General features: G+C 40.7%; 1 protein-coding gene across 1 annotated transcript; it reads left to right on the plus strand.

Moving 5' to 3' along the window:
* The first annotated feature begins 1,383 nt into the window (after positions 1-1,383).
* On the plus strand, positions 1,384-17,961 carry jade3 (jade family PHD finger 3). The gene is made up of 12 exons (XM_034701955.1): positions 1,384-1,720; positions 9,434-9,502; positions 9,648-9,707; positions 9,809-9,891; positions 10,008-10,165; positions 11,138-11,328; positions 11,502-11,713; positions 12,186-12,353; positions 12,455-12,571; positions 13,211-13,669; positions 13,894-14,011; positions 14,116-17,961. The coding sequence occupies exons 3-12, from the start codon at positions 9,659-9,661 to the stop codon at positions 14,925-14,927; spliced, it is 2,367 nt and encodes a 788-aa protein (XP_034557846.1). The 5' UTR covers positions 1,384-1,720; positions 9,434-9,502; positions 9,648-9,658; the 3' UTR covers positions 14,928-17,961.
* Positions 17,962-20,097: the final 2,136 nt, after the last annotated feature.

Consider the following 20,097-nt stretch of genomic DNA (forward strand, 5'->3'; position numbering starts at 1 on the left):
TGATGAGACGTTTCTCTGCAGCGGAATGAGTAATCAGTTCATGAATAATGTTTGACTCCAGAGTTTGCAGCTCTCACTTCTGCTATTCGACTTCCAGCTTCTTAAACTGCATTTTTATCTTTTGGGTCACTATCAATAGACTTCACTGGGCCCGTTATGACACAAATGATTCAATTTGATTAAATATTTTCTGTTCTTCATTTATGACTAAAGAACAGTGGATTAGCCCTCTACTTTCTCTGTAAGAGCTGAGACATGAACAGTCGCTGGTTGTTGATTATTTTCTTGATTAATCATCTGTCTGTGAAACTCATGAAACTAGCTACAAACTGCTTATAGTGTTTTAACATCCTAAAGATAATCAGTATACAGTTAAAGACTAGAACCAGCTTTCTCTACTAAGGGCATGTCAGCTCTGCAACACATTACCAAATGAACTCAAACTACTTCAGGATATCAAATCTTTACCTACACAGGTTAAGTTTTTTCTCTATTTTAATTCAAATAAGTGAATAGTATTGGTATTTCAGGTGTGCATGTTGGCATTGTATTTTTAATCTGTTTTCACTACACTGAAGGCCATGCAATTCATTATACCTGTAAAAAGAACTTAAATAATCCATATCTAGTAATACTCTTTACAGAACATCACTTTCATGCTCTGTATTTGAACCATTGTATATGATTGAAAGCTCATGATGTAAATACTAAAACTCTAATTCAAGACATCAGAAAAAAATCTAACTATGGGAGCTTAAATCAGATTATTTTAAAAAACACTTAAACTGAGAAATCAACTCAGAAAAGTTATGAATTAAAATGAATATTGATTTAATATTTTTAAATTAATTCTACATTAATAAATTGGTTATTTTATAATAAATAACTAAATATATACAAGTCTGTCACAAACAAGAACTTTAATGTTAAATGTATTTTCAAGGATAATGATGTAATTGTTTATAATATGATAGGAAATTTAGTGTTACAGCAGCAAAGTAGATGCAAAACAGTCTAAAGTAAATGAGCATATAAATGAGTAATTATATGAAAATTATTTGCAATTAAAAATTTAAAAAGAAAAATTAAAAAATGTAAAAAAAAATAGTAAGAAAAATAAGTAAATAAATAAAAATGTACAAAAGTTATAATGTAAAATAAAAAAAAAAGGAAAAAAAGTTTTAAAATGTTTTAGTAAAACTTAAAATTAAAATAATTATGTACATTTTTAAAATGACAAAGTATGTGGGAATAGAAATATGAACAGCAAATTGAAGTAGATTGTTTATTTGGTTAATCTAATTGATTATTTAGTTGGTTAAAACCTTTTATTTACAGTCCACTGTATAAAATAATTAAAACCTAAAACCAAAGGATTAATCGTCGCACCTCTATCACGTCAATCCGGGTACTTTCCGGTCGTTACGCCCGTGAACAGAACGAGCGTCGTTGCGCCCGTGAACAGATCGAGCGCTCCCTCGCAGGCTGGAGGGAAGGCGGCGGGGTTTAGGACCCGGCGGGACGCGCGGTACAATAGAGCTGTTGTGCCGTGGTGCTGGACAGATTGCTGCCCTGGAGATTCCCACTGTGGGGGCATACAAAGCACCAAATTCACCCCAAAGATAGAAGCAGAGCCTCGGGTTTGAACAGAGTGAATCTTCGGTTATTCTGGGACTGATCCGTTGCGGGAAGAACGCGGGCAGCAGCGCGTGGGCTCCAGGTAAGATGTGAACAATATGCTCGAGTGTTCAGTAAAGGATTGATCCAGGCCACAGGGCCAGGCCGTGTTCCAGGATCAGTTCTGCTGCTGTAATGCTTTGATTTTATGGACCGGGGATCAGTGGCTTCAGGTCCAATGAAGACCTGAACCAGCAGCGTGAGTTTAGTTCCTAACGGCTGAAGGAAGTGACATCTTTGTGTAATGATGGCGTCCATGTTTGATTTCTCCACAGCCTGCAGTGCAGCCCGCTCCAGCAGGCCTCTGTCTCTCCCTCCCTCCCTCCCTGTGTGTGTGTGTGTGTGTGTGTGTGTGTGTGTGTGTGTGTGTGTGTGTGTTTGTGTTTGGCGCCAACATGGCTCTCTGGGCAGGGCAGGGTGTCTGCTTTTACAGTTTTATTTGAAAGAAGTCTTCTTTTAGCACAGCCTGGTCACAGTTAGCACATTTAGATAAACATAAAGGCCAGTTTGTTGATTATTTCCTGCTGTGCTCTGTTTCTTATCATCATGATGTCATATCCGTGCACCTCTACATGTATATTTAATGTTCTGTGCACGGCTATTTTTGGGATCACACTGGATATTATTCAGTGCAGAAAACCCAACACGGCCCTGTTAAATATAGCCAATGGTTGATTCTGTTACCCTTTTTTAAATAACTGATGTTTGTTGATATTATTTTCTCATCCGGACCAGAAACCTAAATGAATCTGCATTATAAGAATATAAGTGAGCAGTCAATGTAAGTGTTTGAGTCATACAGGCTGTCATTGCATGATCCTTAAAGGTGCAGTTGGTAGGAACGGGGTAAAAAACAATACTTTCTTTGTGCTGGGTTTGGAGAAAATGACATAACACCAATCGGCACTCATCAGTAAGTGAAGTAATTTGAGATTATGGTGAAATCTCTGTTTTCCAGTGCCTTTGTATCAAGCAATGTTATTATTCCCCTCGTTCCCGTTATCACGGACCAATCAGAGCTATTCCCCAACCCTCTGTCCTGATTGGTCGAGTGGCGGCCCCTACTATATCGTCCTGATTGTCTGGGAAGCCACATCCTCATAGAATGCACATGAGAAGTAGGCTAAATCTGGTGAGGGGGGTAGTGTTGACATTCAAAATCTCTCTCCGAACTTATGTTTATATCACAACTACCAACAGCAGCTTTAAGTGTGCACAAGTTCACACTTACAAACTCTTACAACCTGTCACATTAAAAGATTATTTTTGAACAATTAAAACTTCTTCTAAAGCCTCTTTACCAGATTTAAATCACAAACTCAGTATGAAGTAATGTACTACTTTTAACACTCTTTTTGGAACAAGAACTGTTCTACTACAGTTACATTGGATGCACAACACCTTGAAATAGAAGCAAAATTTAAAATAAATCTAAAACATAAAAGATGAATAATTACAAAAATAAAATGGGCAATAATTCAAAATATGGTGAACCCATTAATAACCCAATGAGGTTTTCTGAAGCCCAATAATGATGGTCACCATATTGGAAATGTTGATTCTACTGAATGTTGGGTCTACTTAGAAACAAACAGAGGTTGGGCTAAGGCAGGCTTTACAACGTCTGGCAGTCAGCTCAACATTGCTCCTGATTATGTAAAACTCTTACGTCAGACTTCTACCAGATCTGTGTCCACTCAGTTACCATTTGGGTCTGTGCTCCCTCGTCTGTCAGCACCAAGCGGCAACCTCCAATCTCAAAATATGAAGCCAATGCTGATGTGTTAAAAACTGCAGTTCTTAGAGTGTCCACTTGAGGCCGGCTGCAGAAACACCAGAAACCACATACACATCCATTCAAAGAAGACGATCTTTACAGCAGAAATAAACATGTTTACAGCCAGGTTCAAAAAACGAGTGTAGTCTGGAGAGCTCATTTCTCTATCAGCACACACTGTACGGAGGGTGAACTTTTTCAGAACGCGAAAGTTCAGAAGATATTAAGATTATGAGTTTTGCCCATTTAAGGACATGACTGGCTTGACTGACAGCCGGGCACCCTGTAGCTGTTAGGGAAAAGGCTAAAGGCCTGCCTCTTTACGTCACACTGGCCTGACAGAAGTTTTGTTGAGTTCAACATTTCCAATATGGCTCCCACAAACAGCGCTCCACACAGGAACAGCTGGGTGACGTCACAGATACTACGTCCATTATTTATACAGTCTATGGTCAACACAGAGACCCAGGATTTCCCGCTCTGATTACCGAATCAATAATTTTCTGCTACCACAATGAGCCTCATCCATGTTGTCTTAATCGGCCCCTGAAACCTCTGACCTGTTGACTCCAGGCCTGGCTCCGCTCGTCATGACGGTTTGTTGTTGTAGTTAAGTGAAATACGATCTGGCATCAACACAGAGTGTTTTATTTAGAAAAACAACCAGAAGTTATAATGTTTCAGTGCCTGACTTCCTGTCCGACTCAATATGCTCTGTGGTAATGATGCACTATATCTGTTATCCATTCACTCCGTATACATTGTGTATGAATCATTGGCTGTATATAGAAAGGACAACATACCTTCTTTCACGCCGATCATGAGCTTTGAAGCCTAAAAATCAGCTACACTGGCGCTGACCATGGCCTGTAAATAAAAATGGACAGCGTTGCTCCGCCTCTTCCCGTTGTACGGTTCTGAAGCCAAAAAATCCCTCTCCTGGGCGCAGCCATTGTGCAGCCAGAGCCTGTGAAGCCACTGTAACAAGCTCCACCCTACAGCGTAGCATCACAAGACGCTGTGTCCTTTCAAGTTTCTCTCTACGGCGGCTGTGAATCAAAGCAAACAGGAAGTAAAACCCCGTTTTTTAAACTCTAATAACTAACGAAAAAGAAACTTTTCATACTAACTACATATCACCACAGCATACGGATGGGAGAAACATTTGTACCACGTGTATTTATTTTTTAAAGTTTGACTGCTCCCCCTTTAAAATGAATGGGGAGATGGATTTTTGACCTATACTGCAGCCAGCCACCAGGGGGCAGACACTCTGCTGAAAGCTTCACCTCCAGCTGAACCCCTGGCGCTGACCCATTCGACTGATGCTTCACGGCATGGCTGGTAGACCTGAGAGACTGACGTCACACCCTTTCCTCTAACCAAAACATGAATTACACCTACAGATGAAACGTTACAGACCCCTCAGGTGGGCACAGTCCACAGCAGGACAGACTCCTGTGTGGATCTGAAGCAGACACTTATGGCTACGGAAAGTTCAGTGACTCTCGCCACTCTCAGGCTGTAAACCTGGTGATTTGTGCTCTGAACATTTTAACATGGGTGTCAGTGGGGTTAACTTGGTGTTTGCAGCCAGCCTCTGGTGGACACTTGAGGAACTGCAGTGTTCACTTCATTTCTCTATACTGGAGGTTGCTGCTTGGTGTAAAATGCCACTAACTTGCTTACATCATTGGATTGCCAAATTATTTACCAACAGGCTGATAATTATTGAAGTGGTAGTTTGCTTTGTTAGCTAATACAGGTGTCTTTAAAATGCAGAACGACTCTATAGCCGTAACATTGATCCCTATTGACATCCAGAGGTAGATGAGCATGACCATCACATCGTATTTTAGTTGTTTTTTCTTCTTAATAGAAACAAAGCAATAAATAAATGCATGGTGTGTATAAGCAGCTATAGTTACATTCGATTTCAGAACAGGTGATAAGAATTATTTCAGTCAACTCTGAGTGAAGGTAACCCAGAGTGAAGCTTGTGCATGAGGATATAAAAAGCCCTCCTCAATGAAACACAGATAACATGATTCACCATGGCAACAAGGGAAAAAAACCCTGATCCTCCTTCTCCTCCTCAGTGGAGTTGGAGATATTAATGACCGCGTATGAAGAAAACAAACATATTGTCTGAAAAAATCAATACTGTGACTGACAGCAGCAAAAGAGTGAGAGCTGGTGTGGCAGAAAATTACTGACCGAGTCAATGCGTGAAAAAAGAAACGTCCTGTGTTTCACTAATTCAGTGGTTCGCAAACTTTTTCTCCAAACCGTACAATTTTTAAAATTCATTTATCAATTGATTATTTCCTTTTTTTATATAATTGATTTTTGAGGTATAATTATTTATTTAGATATTTTGCTGTATTACAATATGATACGGGATCACGCATGTGAAAATATGTTACTCACTATGACCACAATCTAACAAGTCTGCCATGCAACACTCAACTCATGTCTGAGCTGAGACCACAGACAGATCATTTTATAATCCTCTTTCTGTTCAGAACTCAGGACTTTGTACAGTTTTTTGGACTACTTAACATGAGGGGACTTTTATTGGGAAAAGTTTTTTCGGAAATGGCCTTTTTGTTATTGAAGTAGCTTAACTTTGGCCTCAAGTCACAGCTACAATCACCGATCCTACACATCTTTGACTTAAAAACACAGTTTTAACACTGTGAAGCAGGTAGAGCTGTGGTAACAGAGTTATAACATTGTGAAGCAGGTAGAGCTGTGGTAACAGAGTTATAACACTTTGAAGCAGGTAGAGCCGTGGTAACAGAGTTTTTACACTTTGAAGCAGGTAGAGCCGTGGTAACAGAGATTTAACATTGTGAAGCAGGTAGAGTCGTGGTAACAGAGTTTTTACACTTTGAAGCAGGTAGAGCTGTGGTAACAGAGTTATAACACTGTGAAGCAGGTAGAGCCGTGGTAACAGAGATTTAACACTGTGAAGCAGGTAGAGCCGTGGTAACAGAGTTATAACACACTGTGAATCAGTTAGAGCCATGGTAACAGAGTTATAACACTGTGAAGCAGGTAGAGCCGTGGTAACAGAGTTATAACACTGTGAAGCAGGTAGAGCTGTGGTAACAGAGTTATAACACTGTGAAGCAGGTAGAGCTGTGGTAACAGAGTTATAACATTGTGAAGCAGGTAGAGTCGTGGTAACAGAGTTATAACATTGTGAAGCAGGTAGAGCTGTGGTAACAGAGTTATAACACTGTGAAGCAGGTAGAGCCATGGTAACAGAGTTATAACACTGTGAAGCAGGTAGAGCCATGGTAACAGAGTTATAACACTGTGAAGCAGGTAGAGCCGTGGTAACAGAGATTTAACATTGTGAAGCAGGTAGAGCCGTGGTAACAGAGTTATAACACACTGTGAAGCAGGTAGAGCTGTGGTAACAGAGTTATAACACTTTGAAGCAGGTAGAGCCGTGGTAACAGAGTTATAACACTGTGAAGCAGGTAGAGCTGTGGTAACAGAGTTATAACACTGTGAAGCAGGTAGAGCTGTGGTAACAGAGTTATAACACTGTGAAGCAGGTAGAGCCGTGGTAACAGAGATTTAACATTGTGAAGCAGGTAGAGCCGTGGTAACAGAGTTATAACACTGTGAAGCAGGTAGAGCTGTGGTAACAGAGTTATAACACTTTGAAGCAGGTAGAGCCGTTGTAACAGAGTTATAACACTGTGAAGCAGGTAGAGCCGTGGTAACAGAGTTATAACATTGTGAAGCCGTTGTAACAGAGTTATAACACTGTGAAGCAAGTAGAGCTGTGGTAACAGATGAAAATCCCTGCTTCAGCTGCTTGATGAGCGTGGCTCTGCTCTGCATTGTCTAACACAGAGAGGAGGGGTCTGATCTACGTTGATGTCTGTCACATATCACTCTGCTATGCTAATATGTTTACCTGCCACTTCACTTCTATCACATATATACATAGTTGGCCTAGTAGCAATGCAGAAGTGGGTGTATTGTTTTTAATAATCCGTGCCGTGCCCCCCATAAGACTGCTTTCAGTCTGCTGGCTTCAGTCTATGAGCAGGGTAACTCAGGGTTAGGTGAAGCAGCCCTGCCAGCGAGCAGGTTAGTTTGATGGAGTACGTTGCCCGGGTAACTGAGTCAGTGTTACACTGAACTGGCTTTGAGAAACCGACAAACCGGAGTCTCCCTCATTTCAGGGTTTACTAACTTGGGATTTTCACTTAACCTGCCTTCTGAAACGGGCCCCAGCTCTGCTTCTAATGTTACTGCTACAGTCCAAACTTTTCACATGGTTTATTCTTTGTTTATTTGTCCACTTGGAGGAACGGATGACACTAACTGAGCTGCGTTCAGAGACGGAAACACTTGAGTCATTAACAGATGTCAGACCGAGTTTGAGTGCAGCCGGCTTCACTGTGGAGCGGCACATACAAAGTGAAGTGTGTTATTTATAATGAAGCAGAGTTTAAATCAAGGAACCTGTGGAAGGAATCTGCTATTTTCAATTTCAGTGTTACAAGAAGTATTTTTTGATCTCAGCTGTGCATTTAATATTTGTGACTGTCTTTCTGGCTGATTCATATCTGAAGTAATAACCCTGCTGTGCATGCATTTTCCCTTAACATTAGCAGTGGTGTATTTCTTCTTGTATGATGGTATCGAGTAGAGTCAGCGTCACGCCTTCACCCCCCACCTCTCCTGTCCTCATGGGGAATGTGAGGCATGTCCTGTGCGGTGAAGCGGTGTACTGTATGTGGAGCTGGTCTGGTTTGAGTCCCTCATATGAAACCTTTAATGAGTGGCCCTGGTGGGTCAGTGGGCTGAAGGCACACACTGTGAACCTGTGGAGTCTGTCTCTGCTGTTTGACTTCACCTGACGCTTTTAAATATAGCAGATACTGAACTAAAGCTTAACACAGAGTCTGCCTGATAAGCTATGTATACCATTTTAACTCAACTAGACTCCATCATTGAAGTGACTATCCAACAAGAGATGGATGATTATATTGGTAACAGCAAAAAGGGAAAAGTATACATAGTGCAGTTAAAGAAATACAATCAATCTATATAAATCAAATACAGCATAGTAAAGTTTTAGTATTCAAATTAGCCCACATTTTAAGGATTCTGAAAATTACTATTGAGTCAGTGTTGAGAGAAATTTTTTTTTTTAAATAATTATATTATTATTGGTATTTTATAGATTTTTGTAACGTTTTTTTTTTAATAGATTAAATAGAAGAGAGAATAGCTGCATAAATTCTTTATAGAACAAGAACTTGTATTTGTAATAATGTACTTTCAAGGATAATGATGTAATTGTTTTTAAATATGATAAATTATTGATGTAATAAAAATAATGGAAATAGAAATTTAAATTGCGAAAATATAAATAAATTTGTTCAGGGAAAAAAAGCTTAAATTCTGTAAAGAATGAGAAAATAAATGTTGGAAATATATTCTTTAAATAAATACAATACACAAATGTAAAAAAAAATAAAACCAAACATAAATAAAATGCAATAAAAAAGATGCAATACATCATTTTGAAAGAAAAGGGAAAACATCTTAACGATATGAATAATAAATACATTTATATAGGGAATTTAAATGGGAATAATAAAGGGTTTAATAAAGAGACACAAATACATTTGTTTTTGAAGAACAGAAAAATAACCAGAAGTAAATCTGTGTATACATTTTTTATCCCCAGCTCAGCTAATTGTTATACTCTGCTCAGTAAATATGTGCTTATTGAACATTATATTCTAGTCTCCATTGATCAGTGGATCTTCACAAATCAGTTTATGGTGCATGCAATTAGCTGAAAACCTCCTGATCAGTAAGAAAACATGCACTCTGAGTAATGGAAAAAAGACTTCTGTTTTGCACCCCTGCTTCTATCATCTTTAATTCACACCCTCATTTTGTCTAGTTGTGTTGACTCATTTTTCTTTCTCTGCTCAGGTACAAAATGAAGCAGTGAAGGGTTAATCAGAGGAAACCATTAGCATGCTTTTCAACTTAAAATATATGGTGAGTAAGAAATCATGTCTATGTGCCATCATGGTTCTATATCTGTCAGCTGGTGTCGTACAAAGAGTTTGAAGATGAATTAAAGAAGGTTCCTACTCTGTATAAAGTGTTTTTGTTTTAACGTCTCCTCTCTCGTCTTCTTCAGGATGTTACAGGATGAAACGTCTCAGGTCCTCAAGCAGCAGCGACAGTTCTGACAATGAGAGTGAGTCACCTGTCCCAAAAAACCCTCACTACCCGAGCAGGGTTTCATTGTTATGTGTTTGTTTCTGCTTTACTCAAACCCTCTTTCTTCCTTAAATTCAGGCCCGTCGACCTCCTTCTGCTCCTCAAACAAATATGGCGGCAAACATGGAACCCCCGCCTCCGACCAGAAGAAACCGGCTGAAGTGAGTTCAACCCAGAGCTGGGTCTCATCTAAAGTTATTTTACACTTAACTGATTGTTTGTTTGGTCAATAAAATGTCAGAGCTGTTCTAATCCTGTGTCGTGGTGTCTCCCACAGGTGTTCAGAAAAGACCTGATCAGTGCCATGAAGCTGCCTGACTCCCACCATGTGTCTCCAGAGGACTACTACCTGCTGGCGGACACCTGGAAGATGGAGTGGGAGAAGGGAGTGCAGGTGCTGGCGAGTCCTGATACAATCCCAGAGCCCTCAGTCCGGTAAGCCTGCTGTAGTCTTGAAGTTCTGACTGTGGATGAAGCAACAAAAGCATCACTTCGACTTTGTCCAGGACTACAGCCAAGCAGATAGTGGACTTGTAATGTTAGCAACATAAGACTCACGTTGCCCCAAAACATGCTCCAGTTTAACCTCAGTCAAATCAACCTCAGAAGTGAAGGTCAACTTTTTGTTGACTCCATGTAAAGCGTGAATAAGTCCCAGCCTAGACTTCTTTTTCCATGTGTCGCAGTGTTTAAGGTATACTTAGCAACTTGAGAAGCGACCATGTTTGGATCAAAAGTGAAGCTAAATTGGCTGCTCCAAATATGACATTTCACAGCTCATTCTGTCCCCTGAGGGGAGCCACGGTGACCCTCCTTCACTGTAGATAATGCTGAGGCTTTATTCTGGCTTACTTGAGCTGTTTGAACCTGAAAAAAGAAGCGATGTACTTGCAATAAATGGGTTTTAAGTTTGCTGACAAAATCATCCTTCAAATTTGCAAAATGTAAAAATGCAAGCTTTGCCGGGCCAGTACTCAAGAGGAGAAGAAAACAACTCTTTGAATGTTTGTTTGTTCAACATACCATGGCTGGATAATTTCTGATGCATTTAAGGGAATCAGGAAATCTAAGTGCTGATTGGCTTTTGAAACACAGGCCCAAGCAGTTTTGTGGAGCTGAGATGTTTGTTCCCAAATGGACTGTCAGCTTTCTGAAGTCTTCAGATTACCATGATAGACATCAGGATAGCTTCACAGAAGTGTGCCTTCTGCCTGCTTTTGCTCTCCATACATACATTTCTTTCTGCATTCAGCAAAGCCTGCTGATGCATACTCAGACACGAAATTTACCATCACTGCAAACCCGAACCTTTGCCTGCAGATCTTACACTTTGAAGAAGAGTCTATGGACAGCTAACTGTTTGAAACCCCTGCAGCTTTGACTGATTGCTTTGTCCTCTGTTTGCAGAGTATTTGCAGAGAAGTCAAAGGAGGTGCTCTACAGCCTCCAGAGGAAGTACATCCAGTGCTCAGGCCAGGAGACAACAGATCCAGGTTATGTTAACATCAAGGAGCTGGCAGAGGCCATGTGTCGCTATGACCTGGACGAAATGGACCTTTACTGGCTGAACACGATCAACAGAGAGCGCCAGCTCACGGGTGAGGAACAGGAACACTTTCACTTTGTGCTTTCATTAGTAGAAGAGGGAAGTATTTTCAAAACATCAGTCTCCCTGAGTTTGATATGAGCTTAAAGATTAGACTGGAGACACACCAATAGTCTGCTGGGGGTTCTCTGACCTTCTGGGGTTTTGTTTTTGCTTCTCTCTCAGGGGAGGAGCTCATAGACGAGCTGACGATGGAACGCACCATGGAGGCCCTGGAGAGTCAGTGCCATGACAACATGAACCACGCCATCGAGACAGTGGAGGGCCTAGGGATCGAATATGACGAGGACGTGATCTGCGATGTGTGCCGCTCCCCTGACAGTGAGGAGGGGAACGACATGGTGTTCTGTGACAAGTGCAACATCTGTGTGCACCAGGTACAGACGATCACACCTCTCCACATGATCTTCATCACAACAGGGACGTGGCTCTGGAGGCAGCAAAAAGAAAAAGAACAATCACAAAAATGACATTATACAGGGAGCAAAAAGCTGGCTTGATAAATAAAAGGACTCTAAAGACTATACTTTAAATTATATCAAGGATTTAGATTTGAGACTCCACTTAAGAAGGTTAACAATAAAACATGCAAGTCTGGAATACATTTTAAAGTGTGTTAAAGCTTATAAAATGCTTCTGCTCAATCATCATCCTGTTTTTATGGCTGGGCTGGATAATCTCCTTTGAAACCTAGTGTTTCCTTAAGCCCATTTTCACTCGATTTATAATGAAAGTTTGATTTCATATTTGGAAGGCGAATTCTTCCTCCTGAGTATGAAATGGGTTGGATTGTTTTTGTGTCTTTCTTTTCTCTTGACTCACTGAGTGTTGTCTCTCCTTCTTTCACAGGCCTGTTATGGCATTGTCAAAGTGCCTGTAGGAAACTGGCTTTGCAGGACGTGTGTCCTTGGCATTGACCCGCAGTGCCTCCTGTGTCCTCAGAAGGGCGGTGCCATGAAGGCAACACGAGCGGGCACCAAGTGGGCACATGTGAGCTGTGCTCTGTGGATACCAGAGGTAAACACACACACACTTTCACCCTCTGCTTTTATCATGACATCTTTATGTTGTAACTGACTGATGACTTCACATCATGCTGCACGTTTCCTCTCCTTCAGGTGAGCATCGCCTGTCCTGAAAGGATGGAGCCCATCACCAAAGTGTCCCACATCCCGCCCAGCCGCTGGTCTCTCATCTGCAGTCTGTGTAAACTGAAGACAGGCGCATGCATCCAGGTGAGAGTGGATCTGAGTCCTCACTGACTGCACCTAGTTTGTGATACTTCTGCCCTAATGCATGAAAAAGCCACCTCGTCCAGGCGCTTTTGTCCCACTGATCTGTTACTCATGTTACCGCCCATCATACCCACAAGCAAACAGAGGAGGCCCACTTAAAGTCTTTCCTTGTTTGCAACAAATACTGCAGGTAACAAAAGTTACATTCAAGAAACAGTTTGGAGATGTTGTTTATTCAGGGAGTAAGATGAGAGAACGGATTCCACTGTCATCTCTGTTTGCTGAATTCAAAGCTACAACCAGCAGCTAGTTGGCTTAGTCTTTGAGAAATCGACGCCCCCATGGCTGCCCTGTAAAACTTTTGTTTCCAGATACCTGACCGCACACTGTGGCTTTAAATTTAGTACAATCTCATCAAATTTGATCAACCAAGTGAGTCACTGTATTTCTGAAAAGGTCATGGCTCTTCTCTTACTTTTGTCAGATTGTCAGTAATCCACCATCCAGACTGTAATCCAGTTATAAGACAAATCCTGTTAACTAAAGCGCCTGTGGAAATTTTGTCTCTGTAAAAAGTGTAGATTCTCACATCCTGATCTTTTGTTTTTATAACCTGTTCCTCTTCTCAATTTCTCACAGTGCTCTGTGAAAAACTGCACCACTCCTTTCCACGTGACCTGTGCCTTCGAGCACAGCCTGGAGATGAAGACCATCCTGGATGAGGGAGATGAAGTCAAGTTTAAATCTTACTGCCTGAAGCACAGTAAGTCTAAGACTGGGGAGTCTGGCCTGAGCCCAGCTCGCTCTAAACCCCCTGCTGAGGCAGAGAAGGTGGGCCAGCGGGCACAGAGGCTGCAGGAGCTAGAGGAGGAGTTCTACACTCTAATCCAGCTGGAGGATCTGGCCCGGATCCTTGGACTCTCTGGGGGCCTGCTAGACTTCATCTATCAGTACTGGAAGCTGAAGAGGAAAGCAAACTTCAACAGAGCTCTGCTGCCCCCTAAAGCGGACGAGGAGAACATGATGCTGCAGCCGCAGGAGGACAGCATACACACACGCATGAGGATGTTCATGCATCTGCGACAGGACCTGGAGAGGGTAGGCGGTTTTCCTTACTTGGCACTGTTAATCTATGGTGCAAAACTTGTATCTAAGTGTCACTTAGTAATCAGATTATATTAAAATATGGCCTCTCAAAAAGTTCACGTTTCATCTCAGAAACTCAGACATTATATTCTAGATAGTAGGGAATACACAGACATGACATTGTGTATTTTGACACACAGTGTTTTAAATGTCTCCTATATGTTTGTCTTCTACAGGTGAGGAATCTGTGCTACATGGTGAGTCGTCGGGAGAAGCTGAAGCTGCTGCAGAGTAAAGCTCAGGAGCAGATGTTCAACCTGCATGTGAAGCTGGTGAACCAGGAGGCCTCTGCTGGTGAGACATCTGTCCTGCTTCAATTTCTACAAGTATAGTAATCACACTGTTAATCTTTGTATTTGAACATTGTTGAATTGATCCGAGTCTGTCTTTGTCTTCAGGCCTTCAGTCTTCCTTCCCAGGGGACAGCATGCTGTTTCGTCCTCCTCCCAGGATCACTCTAAAGCTGAAAATGCCCAAATCCTCCAGTCTTGGAAATGGACACTCCAGCTCCAAGTCCGGGAACGGGCCGCTCTGTCTGGACAATAAATTGAATGTTTCTGAGCAGACAGGAGAGGGGCTCGGTCAGGGGAAGCCTCAGATGCACGGAGGAGGCGAGCGTTCGAATGGACGACTGTTTTCTTCGAGTAAATCAGCGATGCCTGTTAAATCTTCTGGGAAACCTTTAGACCTGCATGCAGCGCTGCACGGCCACTCCTCCAACAGTAACGGCAAACTGGGCCAAGACCGAGCGTGCTTAGGGAAATCCAACGGCCTCTTTGAGAAGTTTGTCGCTCAGAAGGACAGCTCCTGCCAGACACCCAGCGACCAGGACGCTTCCAATCAGGCTTTGGACAAGAGCAGCTTACGGAAATCTGCCATGGAGCACTTTGGTAGATCCTTCAAAGAGGCGACTATCAACTTAGTACGGACCACAGAGGACCTGAGGGCCTCAGATAAACTGTCCCGAAAGGTCTCAGCCAAGGAGAAAATATGGGCCAAACCTGTTTCTGAACAGAAAGTGAAAGGTCGTAGGTCATACCAAGACAGTGACGGGTATTGCCCCGACCTGGAACTCAGTGACTCAGAGCCGGAGGGACACAGATCCAAAGGGCGACACAGACGGCAGGTCGGGACCCCTCAGGACGCTCCGAGGAAAGAAGTCAGTCATGGGAAACAGTCGCTGGGATCCAGACACTCCATGCAAAGGTGACAGCTGTCAGTTTACTCCGCTCACTGCCGCTGTTCTCTCCAAAGTGCCGGGCGGCGTCTCCATCAGGGACCAGACCAAGACCCAGAGCTGTACACAGGAAGATAAAGACGTGTACCTCTGTGTTGGTTTAAGAGGAGCAGATGTGTGTCTGTCTGTCATCTGAGATTATCATACTTGCCTTTCATCACAGCCAGCGTTACGTTTTCTACTCCACTCTGAATGAAACACTCCTCTTCCCTTCACACAGGTTCAATCTGCCTTTGACTCAAAGTGCTGTACAGAAGATGTGGGCTGTAAATAATGTTTACCTGAGTCACAGCTGTTCCACATGTTTAACAACAAATGAAATGAAACCAGCATGCCAGATGTTCTGTAGTTAAGTCTAGCCTCTACTGCATCTGTTCATGTACGTTGTGTTTCAGTTAACCTGTGCCCGGTCGTTCAAAAGTCATCTGATCGGATTAAAATGATCACATTTCAAAAACTGGATTTTCAAAATGGAAAAAAGTGGTAAAATGAGGTAATCTAGTCTTTGTTTTTATCTGGTTTAAACCTCCAGTTTGTGTTGTCTGAAACCTTTTGTGTAGGAGTTAGATTACTTTGATCCAATAAATCAGGATTATTCTGGTGCCAGCAGAAGGTGGGATTCAGGCTGGATTATGGGAACAAAATGTTATCAAACTTTTAAGAAGGTCAAACAAAACAACATGTTTACACTGATTATACTTTTGACATTCATGTAGTAATTTGCCCCCAAGTATCTGTTAAAAACAGTAAAAGATGTCAAAGCTGGTTCAATAGTTAAGTCCTTACAGCATCTGTTGGTAGACGTTGATTCAGAGTCTATACTAACTCCAGATTACACCAATAAATCTACTAATATCTCATGATTCATCACATTCAAACATAAACCTCATAAACAGCACATTACTGCAAGATATCAGGGTATGTAAAACCTAAAAACACAGGGTTCAGCCGTAGTGTCTGAGCATATGCTGGCACTTAGGCCATGTTTTTGCACGAGCTGTCTTATTCAAACTGCTCCCTCTGCGCAGTCTCATGACTTCTTTAAAATCACACGACCAATAGTGCAGCATTCATGATTTTATATAAGTAAAAATGTTTTAAAATCACGTCTTTGAACGGACTTACCTCTGAGAAAGGCTGTTAAAATATCAATTCTTTGACTCTTTGTGTTTTCAGACATGTTGACGTCATAGCTGTATGATTTCCGGTTGGAACAGTTGTGAAAGTAAGATATCCGTAGCTGATTCCAGCCATTTATCAACCGATCTTCCATGTGGAAATCCCTGGTTTGAAGATTTTGACCTCGTAAATGTTTCACCGAATAACTTAAATATTAAACGTTAACAATAAAACAGTTTAGGTGTCGTTATTGGTCTAACAGTTAAAGCGCGCGCCTCATACACAGGCTATGGCTCGACTTCTGGCCTCAATCATTCTGCTGCTGTCTTCACTACTCCCCACATTCCCTCTCTCACATCAGCTCTAATAAAGGTGAAAATGCCAGAAATAGAACTTAAAAATGGATGGATTAAAGTGGATTTCCAAATCCTGATCATTCTCATCCAGATTAAACATTTTGAATAACTGGGTCTGGGTGACAAACTGGAAACCTAAGTTCGTTTCATAATTTATGAACACAAATGCCTTTTTGGAGTGTATGAAGCATAGACTGTCTATAAGAAATGAATGTTACCACCATTATGTGGATGTAGGTTTGTGGGCTTCTTTCTTCATCTCCTGCACTCTTGTTTTTTTGTACCGGAAGTGACCATATTTGGAGCAGAGACTGGAGCAAGTGGTTTAACAACACTTAAATTATGAGCCAACACCAGTGCCAGCTTTGCTAAGGCACATTAGTAGTTTACAGTCAGTTGTGAGTTGCAAAATAAAGATTACAATGAATCAATGTACCTTGCTTTATAAGCTGTAAAACAAACATGCTGTATTGAAGTGGACTCAAAACTTGAGATTCAGACCATAAACTCTAAAGGAAAATGTTCACGAGGGAGGGAATGTGTATTTTCTGGTCTAATTGCATCTAATCACAGTTATTTTGCATAACTGGCAGTCGCCTTCTGCTGGCCACAAGGAAGAATGCAGGATTCAGAACCTATGACCACGTCTTGTATACAGTCTATGGTTTAGATGCTCTGTGAAACTATTATAACTTCAGTTTTGGAAGAAATGTGCAGAACAAGGTATGATTACATTCCCCTGTGTGTTCTAGTGATGTAGTTGAACCTGGATGCATAAAAGCAAAGACTGAGTACAGTTTTGTTATCAGTTGCCTTCTTATTGGTCTCAGATCCTTCATTAACACAAGGTGAAAAGACAAAAACTCCACTTCAAACCTGGCCTTGTATCTGATAAGAAATGACTCAATGACTTGTGCACTGCGGCTGCAGACTGGATTTGATACAGATGCCAATTCAGTACTTTTTGTGCTACCCCTCTTTAAGTCTGAACCAATTAAACCACAAACAGCTTCATTGTTTTAGTATTAGTGTGTGAAGAGGGCCAAATTTCTTAAAAGGATCAGTGTTAAATGTTGCAATAAAAACAGATTGACTGAACTAAATGAGGAGTTAAATACAGTCATCTAATTCAAGAATGAACAAACTGACCAAGCATTTCAGGATGACACAATCCAGACAGTTCTGATTGACATGGATGAGATAATCCTACAGATACACTGTGTTATAAAAAGGCTTTGGATTGGTTGATCAACTAGTGAATCTTTAGGAAAGTGTTCAGTGAACTGTGCACCATATCCCCCACTGTGTAGCATGACATGAAACTATCAATGCATTTGTTTTGAACTGTTTTTTTCTGAACGTGTCCAACAACACACTCTGTTGCAGCTGAAGTGGATTGTAAATGAAAGCAACAGGTCCAAACTTTGACACTAACTCATTCTTCTCAATCAAACATCAAGTTGCATAAACACTCTCTTGTTTTTTATGTTTCTACTGTGGAAAAAACATTTTAAAGAAAGTTTTTAAATGAACAGTTGTGTTCTTTGTGTGGATTATATTATACACTGTACAGTGACAAACTGGAGCTGAGCAGACATGGAGTTTGATTAAGACGGGTTTATAAAAAGTTAGGTAAGAAAAGAAATGTGTAAAGGTGTTCCAGTATGGTTTTTATATGTAAGCAGAGCTAGAGGGCAGCATTGATACTCTTACGGCTTCTTTCATCAGTGTGCACAGATTATTCACTTTGCAGGACACAAGTGTGTTATTACATATCAATCAATCTTTATTTATATAGCACCAAATCACAACAAACACAGACGCTTTTATAAACAGAGCAGGTCTAGACCGTACTCTATGTTCTGTTATTAACAAAGACCCAACATCAAGACGGGGTAAGATCCAGTTCCATCTTCCAGACAGGACTCAGTCTGATCTCATCTTAATCCACCATGAGCAGAGCACTTTGCAGCATTTAGCAAGTTACAGTGGCAAGGACAAACTTCCTTTAACAGGCAGAAACCTCCAGCAGGACCAGACTCATGTTAGACACACATCTGCTGAGCCTGAGTTGGGGTCTGAAAGAGGGGACTCCGGGACCCCAGAAAGGTCTATTGTTAGTATCTTTCAATGGGACAGGAAGAGTTGAAGTAAGTGAGGGAGGTGAGATAAGATCCCCGTGTGCCAGTTCCCACGACAGTCTAAGAGCTGGTCCAAGCCTGATCCAGCTCTAACTATAAGCTTTATCAAAAAGGAAAGTTTGAAGCCTACTCTTAAAAGTAGAGAGGGTGTCTGCCTCCCGGACCCTGACTGGTAGATGATTCCAAAGGAGAGGGGTCTGATAACTGAAGGCTCTACCTCCCATACTACTTTTAGAAACTTTAGGTACGACCAGCAAGCCTGCATGTTGGGAGCGTAGAGTTCTAGAGGGGTAATAGGGTGCTATTAGCTCTTTAAGATAAAGGTGTCTGACCATTAAGAGCTTTGTAGGTCAGAAGGATTTTAAATTCTATTCTAGATTTTTTGGTATAACAAATGTGTGTCATTGAGCTCTAGCTGCACCCTGCTAGAGTAAATTGTGTTCATAATATTCATTTTTAAATGATTTTAAAAATGCTTTATTTTCTGTCAAATTATAAGAGATATGAGGCCATTTCATGTCACATGCATGTACATTAAAATAGATTTTTTTACAATGGGAAAAAAGTATAATTGCTGTTTTGTATGAATACTTTATTTGAGACTAAAAAGATAAAATCTAAATTAAATGAAGCAGGTTAATTAAATAAAAAGGGAAATACTGATATCTAAATCTAACAATGAAAAATCTGAAATCTAAAATATTCAAATTATTCAATTGTAATAATAAATGAATGAAGACAGTCCTTGTTTAAAAAACAATACTATAAGTAATGATAGTAATGATTGTTAAACATAATTGTTATGGTGAAGAAAAAAATATATATACAGTCAAAATCAAAACAAAGTTCATCAATTAAAATAAAAAAAATTCATAAGGGATTACAGACCACTTAGAAAATTAAATGCTTTTCCAAAAACACTACATTTCATTAACAATTATACATCAAGTTTTAATCAAGATAAACAAATACAATTAAATATATATAAAGTATTTTTTTACGAAATTGAATAATAAGACACGTGAAAAAAAGATAAAAAAAACATATAACTTACAAAAGATATATATCCTGTAAATACATTACATACAAATGAATCACACCCTTAGTGCCCACATGTAGCTGGACATGTAAGGAGTGGAAAATGCCACCATGATTAATGAAATTAATTAAAGCTATTACAGTTTAATTGTATTATTTGTAATCTCATTACATTAGGGAGACGGAGAGGGAGAAACTCTGCTCTGGTTTTGATCCCCATCAGCAGTCAGGCTGGATTTTATCGCCCCACGTGCTCCTTGGGCAGTTTGTCTCAGAGCTTCACGGTTCTGCTTTGTGCTGTTTCAGAGTTTATTGACCTGCTGAAGAAGCTGACAAAGCCCTGACAATCCAAATTATCTAAAAAAAACACACAACTCAATCAATTTGCTCCTGTGAAGTCTGTTTAAGGACAAAGGTCAGTGTTGGAAAATCATCACCTGTTTACACATTAACGGTGCATGTTCAGGTTTTTATGTGGCCTGCATCTGT

This window comes from Notolabrus celidotus, chromosome 2 (assembly GCF_009762535.1).
Source record: "Notolabrus celidotus isolate fNotCel1 chromosome 2, fNotCel1.pri, whole genome shotgun sequence".
Lineage (NCBI taxonomy): Eukaryota > Metazoa > Chordata > Actinopteri > Labriformes > Labridae > Notolabrus > Notolabrus celidotus.